The sequence below is a fragment of the Neoarius graeffei genome, chromosome 14, assembly GCF_027579695.1.
Source record: "Neoarius graeffei isolate fNeoGra1 chromosome 14, fNeoGra1.pri, whole genome shotgun sequence".
Taxonomy (NCBI): domain Eukaryota; kingdom Metazoa; phylum Chordata; class Actinopteri; order Siluriformes; family Ariidae; genus Neoarius; species Neoarius graeffei.
In genome coordinates, this window is record NC_083582.1 from 33,584,028 (window position 1) to 33,600,281 (window position 16,254).

The 16,254-nt window shown below is 42.3% G+C and overlaps 2 protein-coding genes across 4 annotated transcripts in view; one reads left to right on the plus strand and one right to left on the minus strand.

Annotated features, from left to right (window-relative positions):
- The first annotated feature begins 901 nt into the window (after nucleotides 1-901).
- On the plus strand, nucleotides 902-11,810 carry si:ch211-131k2.2 (protachykinin). Of its 2 annotated transcripts, XM_060939564.1 has the most exons (7): nucleotides 902-975; nucleotides 9,930-10,029; nucleotides 10,430-10,535; nucleotides 10,712-10,744; nucleotides 10,883-10,933; nucleotides 11,543-11,611; nucleotides 11,701-11,810. In XM_060939564.1, exons 2-7 carry the CDS (start codon nucleotides 9,982-9,984, stop codon nucleotides 11,736-11,738), a joined length of 345 nt encoding a protein of 114 aa, XP_060795547.1. In that variant the 5' UTR covers nucleotides 902-975; nucleotides 9,930-9,981; the 3' UTR covers nucleotides 11,739-11,810. The 2 variants fall into 2 exon arrangements, with proteins under 2 accessions (XP_060795547.1, XP_060795546.1); XM_060939563.1 differs by lacking the exon at nucleotides 902-975 and having other exon boundaries at nucleotides 9,916-10,029.
- Nucleotides 11,811-11,886: 76 nt separating this feature from the next.
- Nucleotides 11,887-16,254, minus strand: part of kat7b (K(lysine) acetyltransferase 7b) — a 76,553-nt gene continuing 72,185 nt past the window's right edge. For both annotated transcript variants that reach the window (XM_060939561.1, XM_060939560.1), the window contains 2 exons: nucleotides 15,870-15,976; nucleotides 11,887-12,709 (listed from right to left, as the gene is read on the minus strand). In XM_060939561.1, coding sequence (XP_060795544.1) covers nucleotides 12,608-12,709; nucleotides 15,870-15,976 — 209 coding nt within the window. In that variant the 3' untranslated portion in view covers nucleotides 11,887-12,607. The remainder of the gene's footprint in view (nucleotides 12,710-15,869; nucleotides 15,977-16,254) is intronic.

The following is a 16,254-nucleotide window of genomic DNA, read 5'->3' on the forward strand; positions in this document are numbered from 1 at the left end:
TCTGTACAGAGGAATGGGCTAAAATTCCTCCAAGCCGGTGTGCAGCACTGATCAACATTTATCAGAAATGTTTAGTTGCAGTTATTGCTGCACAAGGGGGTCACACCAGATACTGAAAGCAAAGGTTTACATACTTTTGCCACTCACAGATATGTAATATTGGATCATTTTCCTCAATAAATAAATGACCAAGTCTAATATTTTTGTCTCATTTGTTTAACTGGGTTCTCTTTATCTACTTTTAGGACTTGTGTGAAAATCTGATGATGTTTTACGTCATATTTATGCAGAAATATAGAAAATTCTAAAGGGTTCACAAACTTTCAACCACCACTGTATTGTAAAAGGTCCAAGTTAAGATCTCCTGAATGTAGATGTACTATTTCTCATCATAAGATTAAAAAAAAATCAAAAAGATTATGAAACCTCGTTCTTGTCATTTTACTAACTTCAAGGATTAAATGTACTTACAGATCATTTTGCTTCTTTACAGAAATAAACACCTGAATTAATGTAAAACTGTGTCATCTAGACATCCATAAATGTTTCAAAAGGTTGAAACTGTACTTTTTCTCAATGCTAATGTGCTACTATCAAGGGTCCATCAAGGGTATCTTTAAAAATAACAACATCACAATGATTCTAGGGCTACAAAATGTACACCTTTGATGGTACCACCCCTGCAAAAAGAAAAGGTTTTCGTTAATTTATTCCTGACAGTATAAGCAGTCATTATAATATACACCATGAATACAAGGTTAAAGGAAATTCCAGCATGATATTTAAACATACTGAACATCAAGCTGCAGTGATGAGTTGCTTTATTTACACAGCTACAGAGCCATAGCAAAGACCTTAAATATTCCTGTTAGTACAACTGATTTGATGATATGCTGGTGGAAATTTCACAGAACGGAACTTCATCCTAGGACAGGTGTGCGGTGCAAGATTTCACAACAATGAATAACAAAAAAGGTAAGAGGGAAGCCAGTAGTAGGCATGTAACAATTTATCCAATTCACGATTCAATTTGATTCTCGATATTTAAAAAAAAATTAAAGAAAATTTGATTACCAAAAAAAGCAATATTAATTTTCCTGTTCTTTAATAGGATAAAAAGTTATAATAGTCCTTTTCTTAATAAACTTTTATTTTAACTATTTTTACTACCTGTACAGTATTTGCTTCTCTTTTCATTAGCTTTCAGCAGTATGAAAAAAGAGAGCTCTGATTTCTTGTTAAATTTATTTGTACAGTCAGTCGCACAACAGCTCGTTCTCATTTTAGATCTTTTTTTTTGTGTGCGCTTTCACGGCATAAGAGCTGTGTTACTTCTGCTGAGGGTTATGTGCATTCTCATTATTGTGCATCTAAACAATGCAGCTGCAGTTTGGAAAACCTGAGAGATTATGCCTCGTCTCGTCTCGTCTCGTCTCGTCTTCTTCCGCTTATCCAGGACCGGGTCGCGGAGGCAGCAGTCTAAGCATGGAAGCCCAAACTTCCCTTTCCCCAGACACCTCGGCCAGCTCCTCGGGAAGAACACCGAGGCGTTCCCAGGCCAGCCGAGAGACATAGTCCCTCCAGCGTGTCCTGGGTCTTCCCCGGGGCCTCCTCCCGGGGGGACATGCCTGGAACACCTCCCCAGGGAGGCGTCCAGGAGGCATCCGAAAAAGATGCCCGAGCCACCTCAGCTGGTTCCTCTCGATGTGGAGGAGCAGCGGCTCTACTCCGAGCTCCTCCCGAGTGACTGTGCTTCTCACCCTATCTCTAAGGGAGCGCCCAGCCACCCTGCGAAGGAAACTCATTTCAGCCGCTTGTATCCGCGATCTTGTTCTTTCTGTCATTACCCAAAGCTCATGACCATAGGTGAGAGTCGGAACGTAGATCGACCGGTAAATTGAGAGCTTCGCCTTTTGGCTCAGCTCCTTCACCACGACGGACCGGTAAAGCGACCGCATCACTGCGGAGGCTGCACCGATCCACCTGTCGATCTCACGCTCCATCCTTCCCTCACTCGTGAACAAGATCCTGAGATACTTAAACTCCTCCACTTGAGGCAGGACTTCTCCACCAACCTGGAGAGGGCAAGCCACCCTTTTCCGGTCGAGAACCATGGCCTCGGACTTGGAGGTGCTGATTCTCATCCCAGCCGCTTCACACTCGACTGCAAACCGCCCCAGTGCATGCTGAAGGTCCTGGTTTGAAGAAGCCAACAGGACAACATCATCCGCAAAAAGCAGAGATGAAATCCTGTGGTTCCCAAACAGGATTCCTTCCAGCCCCTGGCTGCGCCTAGAAATTCTGTCCATAAAAATTATGAACAGAACCGGTGACAAAGGGCAGCCCTGACGGAGTCCAACATGCACTGGGAACAGGTCTGACTTACTGCCGGCAATGCGAACCAGACTCCTGCTCCGTTCGTACAGGGACCGGACAGCCCTTAGCAAAGAGCCCCAAACCCCATACTCCCGAAGCACCCCCCACAGAATACCACGGGGGACACGGTCGAATGCCTTCTCCAGATCCACAAAGCACATGTGGACTGGTTGGGCAAACTCCCATGAACCCTCGAGCACCCTATGAAGGGTATAGAGCTGGTCCAGTGTTCCGCGACCAGGACGAAAACCGCATTGTTCCTCCTGGATCCGAGGTTCGACTATTGGTCGAATTCTCCTCTCCAGTACCCTGGAGTAAACTTTCCCTGGGAGGCTGAGAAGTGTGATTCCCCTATAATTGGAGCACACTCTCCGGTCCCCTTTCTTAAAAAGAGGGACCACCACCCCAGTCTGCCACTCCAGAGGCACTGTCCCCGACCGCCACGCGATGTTGCAGAGGCGTGTCAACCAAGACAGCCCCACAACATCCAGAGACTTGAGATACTCAGGGCGGATCTCATCCACCCCCGGTGCCTTGCCACCGAGGAGCTTGCAAACCACCTCAGTGACTTCGGCTTGGGTAATGGACGAGTCCACCTCTGAGTCATCAGCCTCAGTCTCCTCAGTGGAAGACATGATGGTGGGATTGAGGAGATCCTCAAAGTATTCCTTCCACCGCCCGACAATGTCCCCAGTCGAGGTCAACAGCTCCCCACCCGCACTGTAAACAGTGTTGGCAGAGTACTGCTTCCCCCTCCTGAGGCGCCGAACGGTTTGCCAGAATTTCTTTGAGGCCGACCGATAGTCCTTCTCCATGGCCTCCCCGAACTCCTCCCAGTTCCGAGTTTTTGCCTCCGCAACTGCCCGAGCTGCAGCACGCCTGGCCTGCCGATACCCGTCGGCTGCCTCAGGAGTCCCGGAGGTCAACATGGCCCGATAGGACTCCTTCTTCAGCTTGACGGCATCCCTTACTTCCGGTGTCCACCACCGGGTTCGGGGATTGCCACCACGACAGGCACCGGAGACCTTGCGGCCACAGCTCCGAACAGCTGCGTCCACAATGGAGGTAGAGAACATGGTCCACTCAGACTCAATGTCCCCCGCCTCCCTCGGAAGCTGGGAAAAGCTCTCCCGGAGGTGGGAGTTAAAGACCTCCCCAACAGAGTGCTCGGCCAGACGTTCCCAGCAGACCCTCACCATACGTTTGGGCCTGCCAGGTCTGTCCAGCTTCCTCCTCCACCAGCGGATCCAACTCACCACCAGGTGGTGATCAGTTGACAACTCAGCCCCTCTCTTCACCCGAGTGTCCAAGACATAGGGCCGGAGATCAGATGAAACGACTACAAAGTCGATCATCGACCTCCGACCTAAGGTGTCCTGGTGCCACGTGCACTTATGGACACCCCTATGCTCAAACATGGTGTTCGTTATGGACAAACTGTGACTAGCACAGAAGTCCAATAACAAAACACCACTCGGGTTCAGATCGGGGAGGCCGTTCCTCCCAACCACGCCCCTCCAGGTGTCACTGTCATCGCCCACGTGAGCATTGAAGTCCCCCAGTAGCACAATGGAGTCCCCAGTCTGAGCACCCCTCAGTACCTCTCCCAGGGACTCCAAGAAGGCCGGATACTCTATACTGCTATTTGGCCCGTAGGCACAAACAACAGCAAGAGCCCTCTCCCCAATCCGAAGGCGCAGAGAGGCGACCCTCTCGTTCACTGGGGTAAACTCCAACACATGGCGGCTGAGCTGGGGAGCTATAAGGAAGCCCACACCAGCCCGCCGCCGCTCACCACGGGTGACTCCAGAGAAGTGGAAAGTCCAGCCCCTCTCGAGGAGCTGGGTTCCAGAGCCCAAGCTGTGCGTGGAGGTGAGCCCGACTATCTCTAGCCGGTACCTCTCAACCTCCCGCACAAGCTCAGGCTCCTTCCCCCCCAGCGAAGTGACATTCCATGTCCCAACAGCCAGCCGCTGTGTCCGGGGATCAGGTCGTCGAGGCCCCTGCCTTCGACTGCCACCCAATCCACACTGCACCAAACCCCTACTGCTACCTCTGTGGGTGGTGAACCCACAGGAGGTCGGGCCCACGTCACCTCTTCGGGCTGAGCCCGGCCGGGCCCCATGGGCAAAGGCCCGGCCACCAAGCGCTCGCATACGAGCCCCAACCCCGGGCCTGGCTCCAGGGTGGGGCCCCGGCTGCGTCCTACCGGGCGACGTCACGGTCCTGGATTTTTTCTCCATAGGGGTTTTTTTTTGGTGAACTGCTCTTGGTCTGGCCTGTCACCTAGGACCTGTCTGCCTTGGGAAACCCTAACAGGGGCATAATGCCCCCGACAACATAGCTCCTAGGATCATTCAAGCACACAAACCCCTCCACCACAATAAGGTGGCAGTTCTAGGAGGGTTATGTGCATTCTCATTATTGTGCATCTAAACAATGCAGTTGCAGTTTGGAAAACCTGAGAGATTATGCAGCATGGTAAAAATCACAATTCATTTTTTATTTCATTGATTGGAATAGTCATACATTTGTATTGCAATTATTGTCGCATGATATATCGTTACATGCCTCACCAAGTAGTCATGCAAAAAGAGTTCAAGATGATCAATAATAAGCAATGATCTGCAGCGCAATCATCTCAGTTCTCATCTCATCTCATTATCTCTAGCCGCTTTATCCTTCTACAGGGTCGCAGGCAAGCTGGAGCCTATCCCAGCTGACTATGGACGAAAGGCGGGGTACACCCTGGACAAGTCACCAGGTCATCACAGGGCTGACACATAGACACAGACAACCATTCACACTCATACCTACGGTCAATTTAGAGTCACCAGTTAACCTAACCTGCATGTCTTTGGACTGTGGGGGAAACCGGAGCACCCGGAGGAAACCCACACGGACACGGGGAGAACATGCAAACTCCGCACAGAAAGGCCCTCACCGGCCCCAGGGCTCGAACCCAGGACCTTCTTGCTGTGAGGCGACAGCGCTAACCACTACACCACCGTGCCGCCCTTCATCTAAGTTCTTACATATGCAAAACTCCTCTGCTAAAAAAAAACACAGAGATGCATATCTAAAAGCATTTACAACCCCAAATCAGAAAAAAGTTGGGATGGTATGTTGAAATGAAAACCGAAAACAATGATTTGTAAATAATCTTTGACTTGTATTGCATTCAAAACAACACAACAGTACATTATTTGATGTTTTACCTCATGATTTTTTTTTTTCAAAATAAACACGTTTCGGGCGGCACGGTGGTGTAGTGGTTAGTGCTGTCACCTCACAGCAAGAAGGTCCTGGGTTCGAGCCCCGGGGCCGGCGAGGGCCTTTCTGTGCGGAGTTTGCATGTTCTCCCCGTGTCCGTGTGGGTTTCCTCCGGGTGCTCCGGTTTCCCCCACAGTCCAAAGACATGCAGGTTAGGTTAACTGGTGACTCTAAATTGACCGTAGGTGTGAGTGTGAGTGTGAATGATTGTCTGTGTCTATGTGTCAGCCCTGCGATGACCTGGCGACTTGTCCAGGGTGTACCCCGCCTTTCGCCCGTAGTCAGCTGGGATAGGCTCCAGCTTGCCTGCGACCCTGTAGAACAGGATAAAGCGGCTACAGATAATGAGATGAGATGAACACATTTTGGTTTTGATTCTTGCAACACATTAAAAAAAAGAGTTGGGACAATAAAGCATTTACCTCTTTATAGAGTTGCCATTCCTTCTCACAACACTTAAAAGATGTTAAGGAGCTGAAGACACCAAGTAATTAAGCATTTCAAGGGTTATTTTGTCCCATTCAGGTCTTAAGGTGTGCAACAGTACAGGGTTGTGGTCATATTTTTCATTTCAAAATTCTCTACACATTCTCTATTGAGGACAGAGGGGACAGGCACCTTCTTCTCCCACAGTCATGCCTTTGTACTGTCTGTAGAATGTGGTTTTGCATTGTCTTGTTGAAATTTCCCTGGAAAAGATGTCATCTTGAAGGTAGAATATGTTTGCTCCAAAATCTTAAGGTACTTTTCTGCATTAATGCTCCATTACAGAAGTATAAGTTACCTTTGCCAAGGGCACTGACACAACACCATATCATGACACAACCTGGCTTTTGGACTTGTTGCTGGTAACAGTCTGGATGGTCCTTTTCATCTTTGGTCTGGAGTATACGATGTCAATTTCTTCCAAAAAAAAACAACCAACCAAAAAAAAAAAAAACCTGGAATACTGATTCATCTGACCACAACACACATTTCCACTGTGGCGTGGTCCATCCCAGATCCCTCCAAGCCCAGAGAAGTCGATGGCACTTCTGGACACAGTTAATATAAGGCTTCCTTTTTGCACAGTAAAGGTTTAACTGGCATTTGTGGATGTAACTCTGTATTGTAGTGCTTGACAAAGGTTTCCAGGGTTCCTGCTGGCGCTTGTCATTGACAAACATAATTCATCAGTGACGAAGAGAAAATTACTAGAAGTGGTCACAGTGATGAATGTACTTGTCATCTTTATCATTATCATAAGTCATCTTTTTTAGAAATCCCTCTACAAATCCCTCCATTTACTGAAATCCAACTGCAGTGAAGAGATGACGGGAAGCCAGGGGTCGGTTTACAAAAAAAACGGCGCCAAAATGAAAGTGCCATCACTCTGCAAGTAACTGAAGGGCTCTATGTTTCAGGAGGCATGGCGTGTTTTTTTTTAACATATTTCTCATCTCATTATCTCTAGCCGCTTTATCCTGTTCTACAGGGTCGCAGGCAAGCTGGAGCCTATCCCAGCTGACTACGGGTGAAAGGTGGGGTACACCCTGGACAAGTCGCCAGGTCATCACAGGGCTGACACATAGACACAGACAACCATTCACACCTACGGTCAATTTAGAGTCACCAGTTAACCTAACCTGCATGTCTTTGGACTGTGGGGGAAACCAGAGCACCCGGAGGAAACCCACGCGGACACGGGGAGAACATGCAAACTCCGCACAGAAAGGCCCTCACCGGCCACGGGGCCCAAACCTGGACCTTCTTGCTGTGAGGCGACAGCGCTAACCACTACACCACCGTGCCGCCCACTTTAACATACTTATTGGGTATATAAAAATAAGTGTTGAGTCCCCGTGGATAATGCTGTGGCGTCGTTAAGCCCCATCACTCAGGCTATATCCCTCAGGGTATTTTTGCCATCAAAGAAAGTAAGAGATTAATAGACAATAACTGACTTGGATGTCATCTGGGATTTTGAATATTCTAATATGTCACTTAGAATCAGTGTCTTTGTGGTTCTAAAGGAGATATGTGAGTGAGAAATTATATATTTTTCTGAAACTGATGATTAATTTTATTCATGATATTTAAGTCAGTTGACACATGCCTCAGTTTCCTGAGAAATTATGAGTGTGGATAATTATAAGGAGACAGAAACTGAAGTGAACGACATAAATTTAAAAAGAGCAGTGCAACAATCACTAATAAAGATTTCATAACCTTTGAATATGCGTGGATGATAATATTATCTTGTAAAGTTAGATATAACCTCCCCAACCTATCTATGCCAATCTCCCTTAAAAAATACAAGCCCCAGGAAAACTGGACTCAGCCCCTGGTCTTTTCAATAGCTAGAACAGAAACGGCCTTGGGCTAACTAACGTATGATGTAAAACGCGGTGTCATTCTGTATTCGGTTCGTAAATCAACAGGATATTCAGATTCCTTCACTGTTGGTTGTTCCAAGACTCTTCTCAACTCTGTTCAATTGTAAATCAGGTTTTGTGTTGAAGTAAAGCCTAAAGGAAGTCCTAATACCTCTTTCGAATAATTCCATTCTAAAATAACCTTCAGTCAGCTCAAACTAAAGAGGTTTAGTTGATGGTTCACAAGGCACCCAAAACCAAGTCTTTCTTATTAGAGGCTGGAGTGGAGCTCAAATTTTATATGGAATGGAGAGGTCTAGCCGTATCTGTACAAATATTTGAATTGTGCCAGTTTGGTTGGTATAAATCTGTATTAAGTCCACTTTGATAAGTTGGTAACTAAGAAAAAATACAGACTAAGAAAGGGTGAAGAACACTTCTTTGACTTTATTTTTCAAGGAAAAAAAGTGGGCAACATTTTTCAGAACCCAGGCAGAACCCTGGGTTTGCCAAAGTAATCCTGAGCCCATGTGGTTATATCAGCTATCGATGAATGACGGTTCTTACAGGTGTTCAGCTTAGGCTTGTGCCCTTGCCCTTTAGGCACCGAAATTCCTCCAGATTCCTTGAATCATTTAATGATGTTATGCACCATAGAGGGTGAAATATCCAAATCCCTTCCTATCTTTCTTTGAAGAACATAGTTTTTAAACATTTCAATAAATTATTCATGCATTTGTTGACAAACTGGAGATCCTCGGCCCATCTTTGCTCCTTAAAGACTAGACCTTTCCTATGATACTGATTTTGTACCAAATCATGATTACAGTTGACTGTTGACATCACATCATTATTTAATTGTTTTACCTCATTACTCTAAATTGCCCCATCTCAACTTTTTTTGGAACGTGCTGCAAGCCTGAAATACAGGAATTGATGTATATTAATAAATAAAATTAAGTTGACCAGACAAAACATGAAACATCTTGGGTTCATACTGTCTGCAATGAAATGCAAGTCAAAGTAAATTTAGAAATCACTACTGCTTTTTTTTTTTTTTTTTAAATCTGCATTTTCCATAGTGTCCCAACTTTTTCTGATTTGGGATTGTAGATGCTATGTGAGCATTAGACATCATTAAAGGAAACATTGATTTTTGCTTATGCTTACAAATACATGCTTTTTTTGTTCATAGTTACAATATAAATTCAACAAATATGCAAAGGAAGTATGCTAAATAAAAAGTGTCAGGAGAGACTAAATTATTTACTGTAAAAGTGAAAGATTTCTATATGTATTTCAGACGTACGGTAGTTTATCGGTGTTATTGCTGGACATCATTTTTTACCAAGCTGCAAATATATTTGTCGTTTTAATGTTTGTTTTTAATTTAGGAAAGTCTAGCATTATGGATTAGACAAATTTGCATAACCTACAGCAATAAGCTGATCAATGGATTTCTAGCCAAATATTTTTCGCACATCACGAAACGTACGAATAGTCGGCTCTATCAGGTTATGATTGGAGAGAGAGGAAAAAAAAAGAGCTGATGTAAAATTTAAGAGGATTTGAGCCACTTCATGCAAGTGCCATTTCTATTAAAGGGATTCACATTATGGCAAAGGGGGTGGGGGGTGGTGGGGTAAAGAGGGTAATTTTGGTATGGTACTAGGTACAGCTGGGAGGGGGTTGGCAGTTGTATGTGTATAAATGTACCGAGCACTACGTGAAGGACCAGAGAAAGACTGCAGACTTCACCACATCCTCCCCAAAACGCCTCGAAAGAATAATCCACCAGCACTTTGGCTGATTTAAAATATATATAATATTTACGAATAATTTTTTTAGGCATAATCTCAAAACCTTCACTGATTGATTGGTAACATCGTCCTTTTTTCCTTTCTTTTTGATAATGGAAATTTGGAGGCTGCTGGCTGTAATCATCACTGTGAGTGTCATTGCATGCAGTGCTCAAGGAATGTCCTTTACTCTTGACAAAGAACGCTGGATTTCCAAGAACTGGGAGGTATGTAAGGTTCAACCTACACATCTCTTACATTAGTTAGCTTAGTTCTCAGTATATCGTATATGAGTCATAAAAAAGCCATTAATGCATAACACTATATTTCTAGTATATAATGACAAGGACAGGCATATTGTTTTAATTATTAAAGCCACAAACAGGGCTGCAAATGCTGAGGGGGAGAAAAAAGTTGAAAATCTTGCATTTTTTCTCCCCCAAACAATACAAATCTGAACATAAATACTTCTAATATTTACAAAGTCTACAACAATGAAACAGTGAACCTATTTCCTTGCTGTAGCTTTTATACTAATGCAAATGGAAAAAAAGGTAACAAATTAAAGAAAAATCTGACACACCATAATTTAATTCAGCTAAAACAAATTATATTTATGATTCCAAGGACCAACCTTTGGTGGATCCATTAGTGAGTGAAGTGGCAAGCCTAATCAAGAGATCCAAAGCACACCAGTTCTACGGTCTAATGGGAAAACGCTGGTCTAGTGCTGGTGAGAATTTCTTTTTCCTTGACAACGCATGTTCATTCAAATAGAGGTCAATCTTTGATTAAAATGAATTTTCCAAATGCACGTACATATTGTAGATGTACAATAAGAGTATACGGAGTGTTAAAATGAAGCAAGCAACAAAACTTCCTTTTGTTTTTCACCCCATTTCTTCATAGCTATTCCTCCACGTAGGAGATTGGGTCAGAAAAGTGAGTAGTGACCTCTAATATAATAATCATTAAAATATTACAGACAACAGGTGTCGAAACCTTTTTATTACCAACATCCAAGAGACTATAATATTTATCAGGTATATATTGTTGGAGTCTGTTTTGCCATCCTTACAGGAAAGAAAGGAGAGAAGTTTGTTGGACTCATGGGTAGATCATTAAGAGGAGGTAAATACTCGTGAACGCTACACTAGACATTTGTTGCTTGCAGTCTGCCGAGGTGTTGATGTAGTGATACCGTACAAGGCTTACACCAGTACGTGATCCATCAGCCTGCACTCAATTTCTCTGCTTCATGCACAGCTTTGTTATTATGCTTCAGTACACACGTTATTATTGCTGTCATTCAGCTGGAAACACTTCATAAATACAGGTGTTACTCATGCTGTAATTGTACTACTTGTCAAACATGGTCACAGTGTAAGATCAAATTGCTATTCATTGTTAACATGATAAAAAGTGTAATGTCAGCTGTTCATAATTATGTTGCTCGGATTTAATAAGGTACATCAGATCCAAAAAACAAACATGAGCAAAAGTTATGCTTTGTGCAAACAAACCTTCGACAAGCTTGTGTAATTTACTGTGCTCAATTTCTATGGTGAATGATTAATGAAGGTAATTTAATAATGCATTTCTGACTTAGCAACAAGTGATTTTCTAAACCCAACATGTCAAAATGTGGATTGTTGCATAATCCAAAATTACTTATTCGATCCATCGAAAGAAAGCTCAGTTACCTCAACCCACTCTGAAACATGGCATTTGTTTTTGCAGATACATTCACAAGAATAATCCCAGCTGAGACGAGCACGAGTACAGCTATGCAATCAGACCAGCAATCAGGTGCAGCATTTCACATTTAACAAATATTTAAAAACAATACATGCGACAATCTTGAAGCCTGACATCTTCATTTCCTTTCTTTTTAACAGATTTCCAAGAGGAATGGACCAGTCCTCAATATTACTGATGGTCATGATACACTGTGTGAACATTTTCATATTTAGAAGAAAGCATAAGCATCCTTATGCATATATGTAATAAACTGGTATTACTTGTTCCATAAAAAAAAAAGTCTTCAAATGCATGTGTAAAATACAAGAAAAATACCACAAATGTGCACTTTTCAATGTTTTGTTTTATTTGAGATCTGAGCATGACCAAAAAAAAAAAAAAAAAAAGAGCTCACTGATGAGAAATAGAAAAGATGAAATACTGTTTGTGTGTTGATTACACTACAATGAAATTGACACCAATAGGAGCATCAAGCCCGATATGTAAAATATAGATGTCAAATTCCTGTCCTGGGAGGCGCCTGTCGTGCGTAGCTATCAGTACAGTGTCATCCCGGATATAAAAAAAACACCTGACTGAAATATTCAGTTAATCATCAAATCTTTCATCAGTTGAACTGGGTGCGAGAACTGTATGAACACATTGTAGTGCCGCCTATACTTGGAAACTGACTGGCCCAACCCAATTCCTATTGTTATTTAGTTCAGTTTCATTAGAGCCGAGCCGGTTAATCAAGGTCTTCGGTGACATCTGAATACAGTATTAAGGTGTGTTGGAAATCTTTAAGGATTGGGTGTATCTTCTTTAAGTTAATGTCAAAAATCATCCTTTGAATAGCAAAACACTGAAACATGTGCTCATAAGACAGGATCTGTAAAATAATTACAGCTGCACGAGAACAACAACAAAAAATTACTACAGAGGCAGAAATTCAAAGGCCACACAGAGACCAAAATAACAATGAATGCTATAAATTCATTGGAAAAGACGTTGACGTATGCAGAGGGCTGAAATGGGAGAAAAGACAGTATTCAATGCGACTTCCTAGGTTCCTTTGGGAGGGGTCCATTTCAGTGAACTTGGATCTATGGTCTTGTTGCTGGTGCCTCGTTTGGTCTCTTTTGCTTTCCAATCATCGATCAGATCCTGTGAGGGTGGACATCAAGGAACATTTTACAAATCGTATTGTACAGATGAGATTTTTATATATGGGTTGTTTTACAATCAGGGTACGCAAGCTAAAAATCACATTTAACACTTATCTTCAATATCAAAAGGCTTGACTAAATAAACTTGGTTGTTTATTGTAGCCCTGTGATAGCTATATTTACCATGCAAAAAAAAAAGATTTGGTGATAACGTTATTTTTGGTGAATGTATGGCAATATATGTCATATTTAGCAAAATTACTCGTGTCATTTAGAAAAAGTGCTTTTTTGACCACAGGTAGCTCCAAAAGGGATGCACTTACATCATTCTTTATACCGTAAAACAAATATTTGGTTCCATATCATTGGAAACATAGTTAAGTGTTAATGTTGAATGCCAGTAAGTTTTCAGACTATTTTGATCAAATTAGTATGTAATCGTGTCAAAAAAAATGTCCTCTCTGAGACAGCTAATTTTTCAATATAAAATAACATATCTAAAATGATTATTTTCATCCTAAAATGTGGTCAAGATATTGGGACATAAATATTAGAGACAACTAACACAAAGCTTACAGCCTTAGATTTAAAAGCACTATAGAAGTAGTGGATTCTGAATTGTCAAAAAAAAAAAAAGTCCTCTCCGAGAATCACTTCATTTGTTTCTCCCAGCCCTGCTTAACCTCCTAGGGCCTAGTGGTCACATACGTGGACAGCACTTTTTAGAAATTCAGAACAAGAATCCACATATGTGGACATACTTTTTCTCAAAAAGTACATCTTATCAAAGATGATGCTTAGTTTTTATTCTAATCAGGTTCTAATAAGCCCAAATAGCAAAAAGAAATAAAAAATGCATGTAAAAAAACAGCTTGGGTCTTAGGAGGTTAAAGCTACACTTAATCTTCTTTATCTTATAGCCGATTACACAAAACTACCATACACACGTCAAAAAATTACCTGAAATCTGTTCTTTAACTTGTCCTTCACTTAAAAACTGGTACAAGAACCAGTTTAAATCAATTTGAATTTTGGACCCCTGTGACACAAACTTTGTACCCTGATTGTAAAACAACCCATATCAGCATCTACTAAGGGTGGATTATAGGACGATCATGATTGCTGTGACTTCAGTATCATAAGCTTCTATCTGGGTGAAGAGCCATCCTGGAGGTACAGGAGAAGAGTTTATCGAGATTCAAGTTAGTAAAACTAAAAACTAAAATCCTGGAACAAGACTCACGCTTGACTTCTGACATGTTTTGAACGTGAATTCTTGAACAGTTGCCAAATAGGCCATCTTGGAAGATCAAATACCAGCTTTAAGGCTCCTGTAAAGCTCCTCAAACGATTCAGAAGAGAAATATTCTGAGCCTATATAGGTCATAAACACTGCTCGATACCTGTATGTGGATTCAGTTCCTAAAAGACCGAAATTCTCTCGCACACGTTTCTATGCAACCACGAAAATACATTACATATTAAATGTATTAATACATCTCCTAGCTGACCTTTTGTCCCATCTTACACCAGGAAATTCAGTTTAATAAAGCACGCTGTACGGTGGCGTAGTGGTTAGCGCTGTCGCCTCACAGCAAGAAGGTCCGGGTTCGAGCCCCGTGGCCGGCGAGGGGCTTTCTGTGCGGAGTTTGCATGTTGTCCCCGTGTCCGCGTGGGTTTCCTCCGGGTGCTCCGGTTTCCCCCACAGTCCAAAGACATGCAGGTTAGGTTAACTGGTGACTCTAAATTGACCGTAGGTGTGAATGTGAGTGTGAATGGTTGTCTGTGTCTATGTGTCAGCCCTGTGATGACCTGGCGACTTGTCCAGGGTGTACCCCGCCTTTCGCCCGTAGTCAGCTGGGATAGGCTCCAGCTTGCCTGCGACCCTGTAGAACAGGATAAAGCGGCTAGAGATAATGAGATGAGATGAGAAAGCACGCTGTATACAGATAACTAATGTGAGTAATTTTTAAAGCTCATGTTTTGGACATAAGACTTTCTAGTGTGCCAGGATGTTTACACTCTGTGCATCTAGTGAGTACAGTAAACCTTTACTGTACCACTTTTGTTTCTTTCAAAGTCACTGTCTCCTCCGAAACACGACACTAAGGCTTTAAGTCAATTCTTTTTTGTCCAAGTGTCAAAAGAACGTGGATATTGACAAGCCTTTGATTGAAGGCCACCCATGTCCCCCCCCCAAAAAAAAATATTAATCCAATAACTTTGTTAAAAAAAAAAACCCACAAGAAGATAATTAAAAAAAAAAAAAAATTAATTCAGCCAGAAGTGTGTATTTAACTCATTTTCAACCAAAATGCCAGATAAAATGTTTTAGTATAAATACACAGGTGATTATAGAAAATTGCGTGTGCTGATTGGTCAAGAATTTGGGACTATTTCTCGATAATCACCTTGAGTGACGAAGAAAAATGGCGGCCAATCACTTCGTCACCATAAGTGAGAAAGCATTACAAATGATGAAAGAAAATGCTGTTTCTAAAAGCACTAAAGATGCTACAAAATTCAGTCTAAAACTATTCAAAGGTGAGGTGGAATTGTGATTTATTTTATTTATTTCAAAACAAAGTATTTCATGCGAGTTGGCACAGATAAGCGACAAGTCTGCGCCACGCCGTTATTACATTTGCATGCCGCTTTTAAAGTGTGAAATAAATTATTTTTAAAAAATACTTTTTAAAATGATCGCCTGTGCATTTATACTAAAACAATTATCCGCCTCGGGTCAGTAAATATGGGTGAATATGAACCCCGACTTTGTCTCGGTTATTATTCACCGATATTCATGTCACCTTCAGCGAATAACTGAAATAGTACTAAGGTCACTGTGTGTAACAATACAGCAGCACTGATTTTACCGCACTGACATTCAACTTGTGTATATATATTATATATAAATAAATACCACAGTGCTATTGAATAACTGTATCCGATTGGTCGGAATGTGTTGGTCAATTTTCCATATCAGCAGCTCTGACAATAGTGCTACAAGACAAATCACAGGTTAATATTCAACACGACTGTTTGAACGTTATTGTGTCGACAGCTCATTATGACTTTTTTCATCATGTCACTCACCTCTAATCCCCACAAACAAAACTATAATCATCAGAAAACAGATACTAGTGCATGTGTTATACCTGTCTCTTTAAAACCAGGTGCTTCCCCTTCCAGTACTTCAGCATCTGCAGTGACTGCAAAGTGCTGACAATATCCACAGGGTTCACAGCAGTCTCCTGGCTGATTTCTGGACAAATGAAACGCACAAGATTTCAGAAATGTGTCCGAGATCCATTCACAGAGCAATCACCATGGTGGTCCTGCACTGTTCCTTACTACTGGCAGTCTAAAGACGCACTCTTTCTTCCTTTGTCAAATCCACAGTTTGATTTTTGAAGTCCGTGCACTCGGGATCTGAATTCTCTCTTAAAGGAGAACTGAAGTCATTCTTAAACTTGCTTTATTTCTTAATTAACGCGTTATTCAATTACGTTTTCGGTTTTAGTAACCTTATCTCGTGACTCG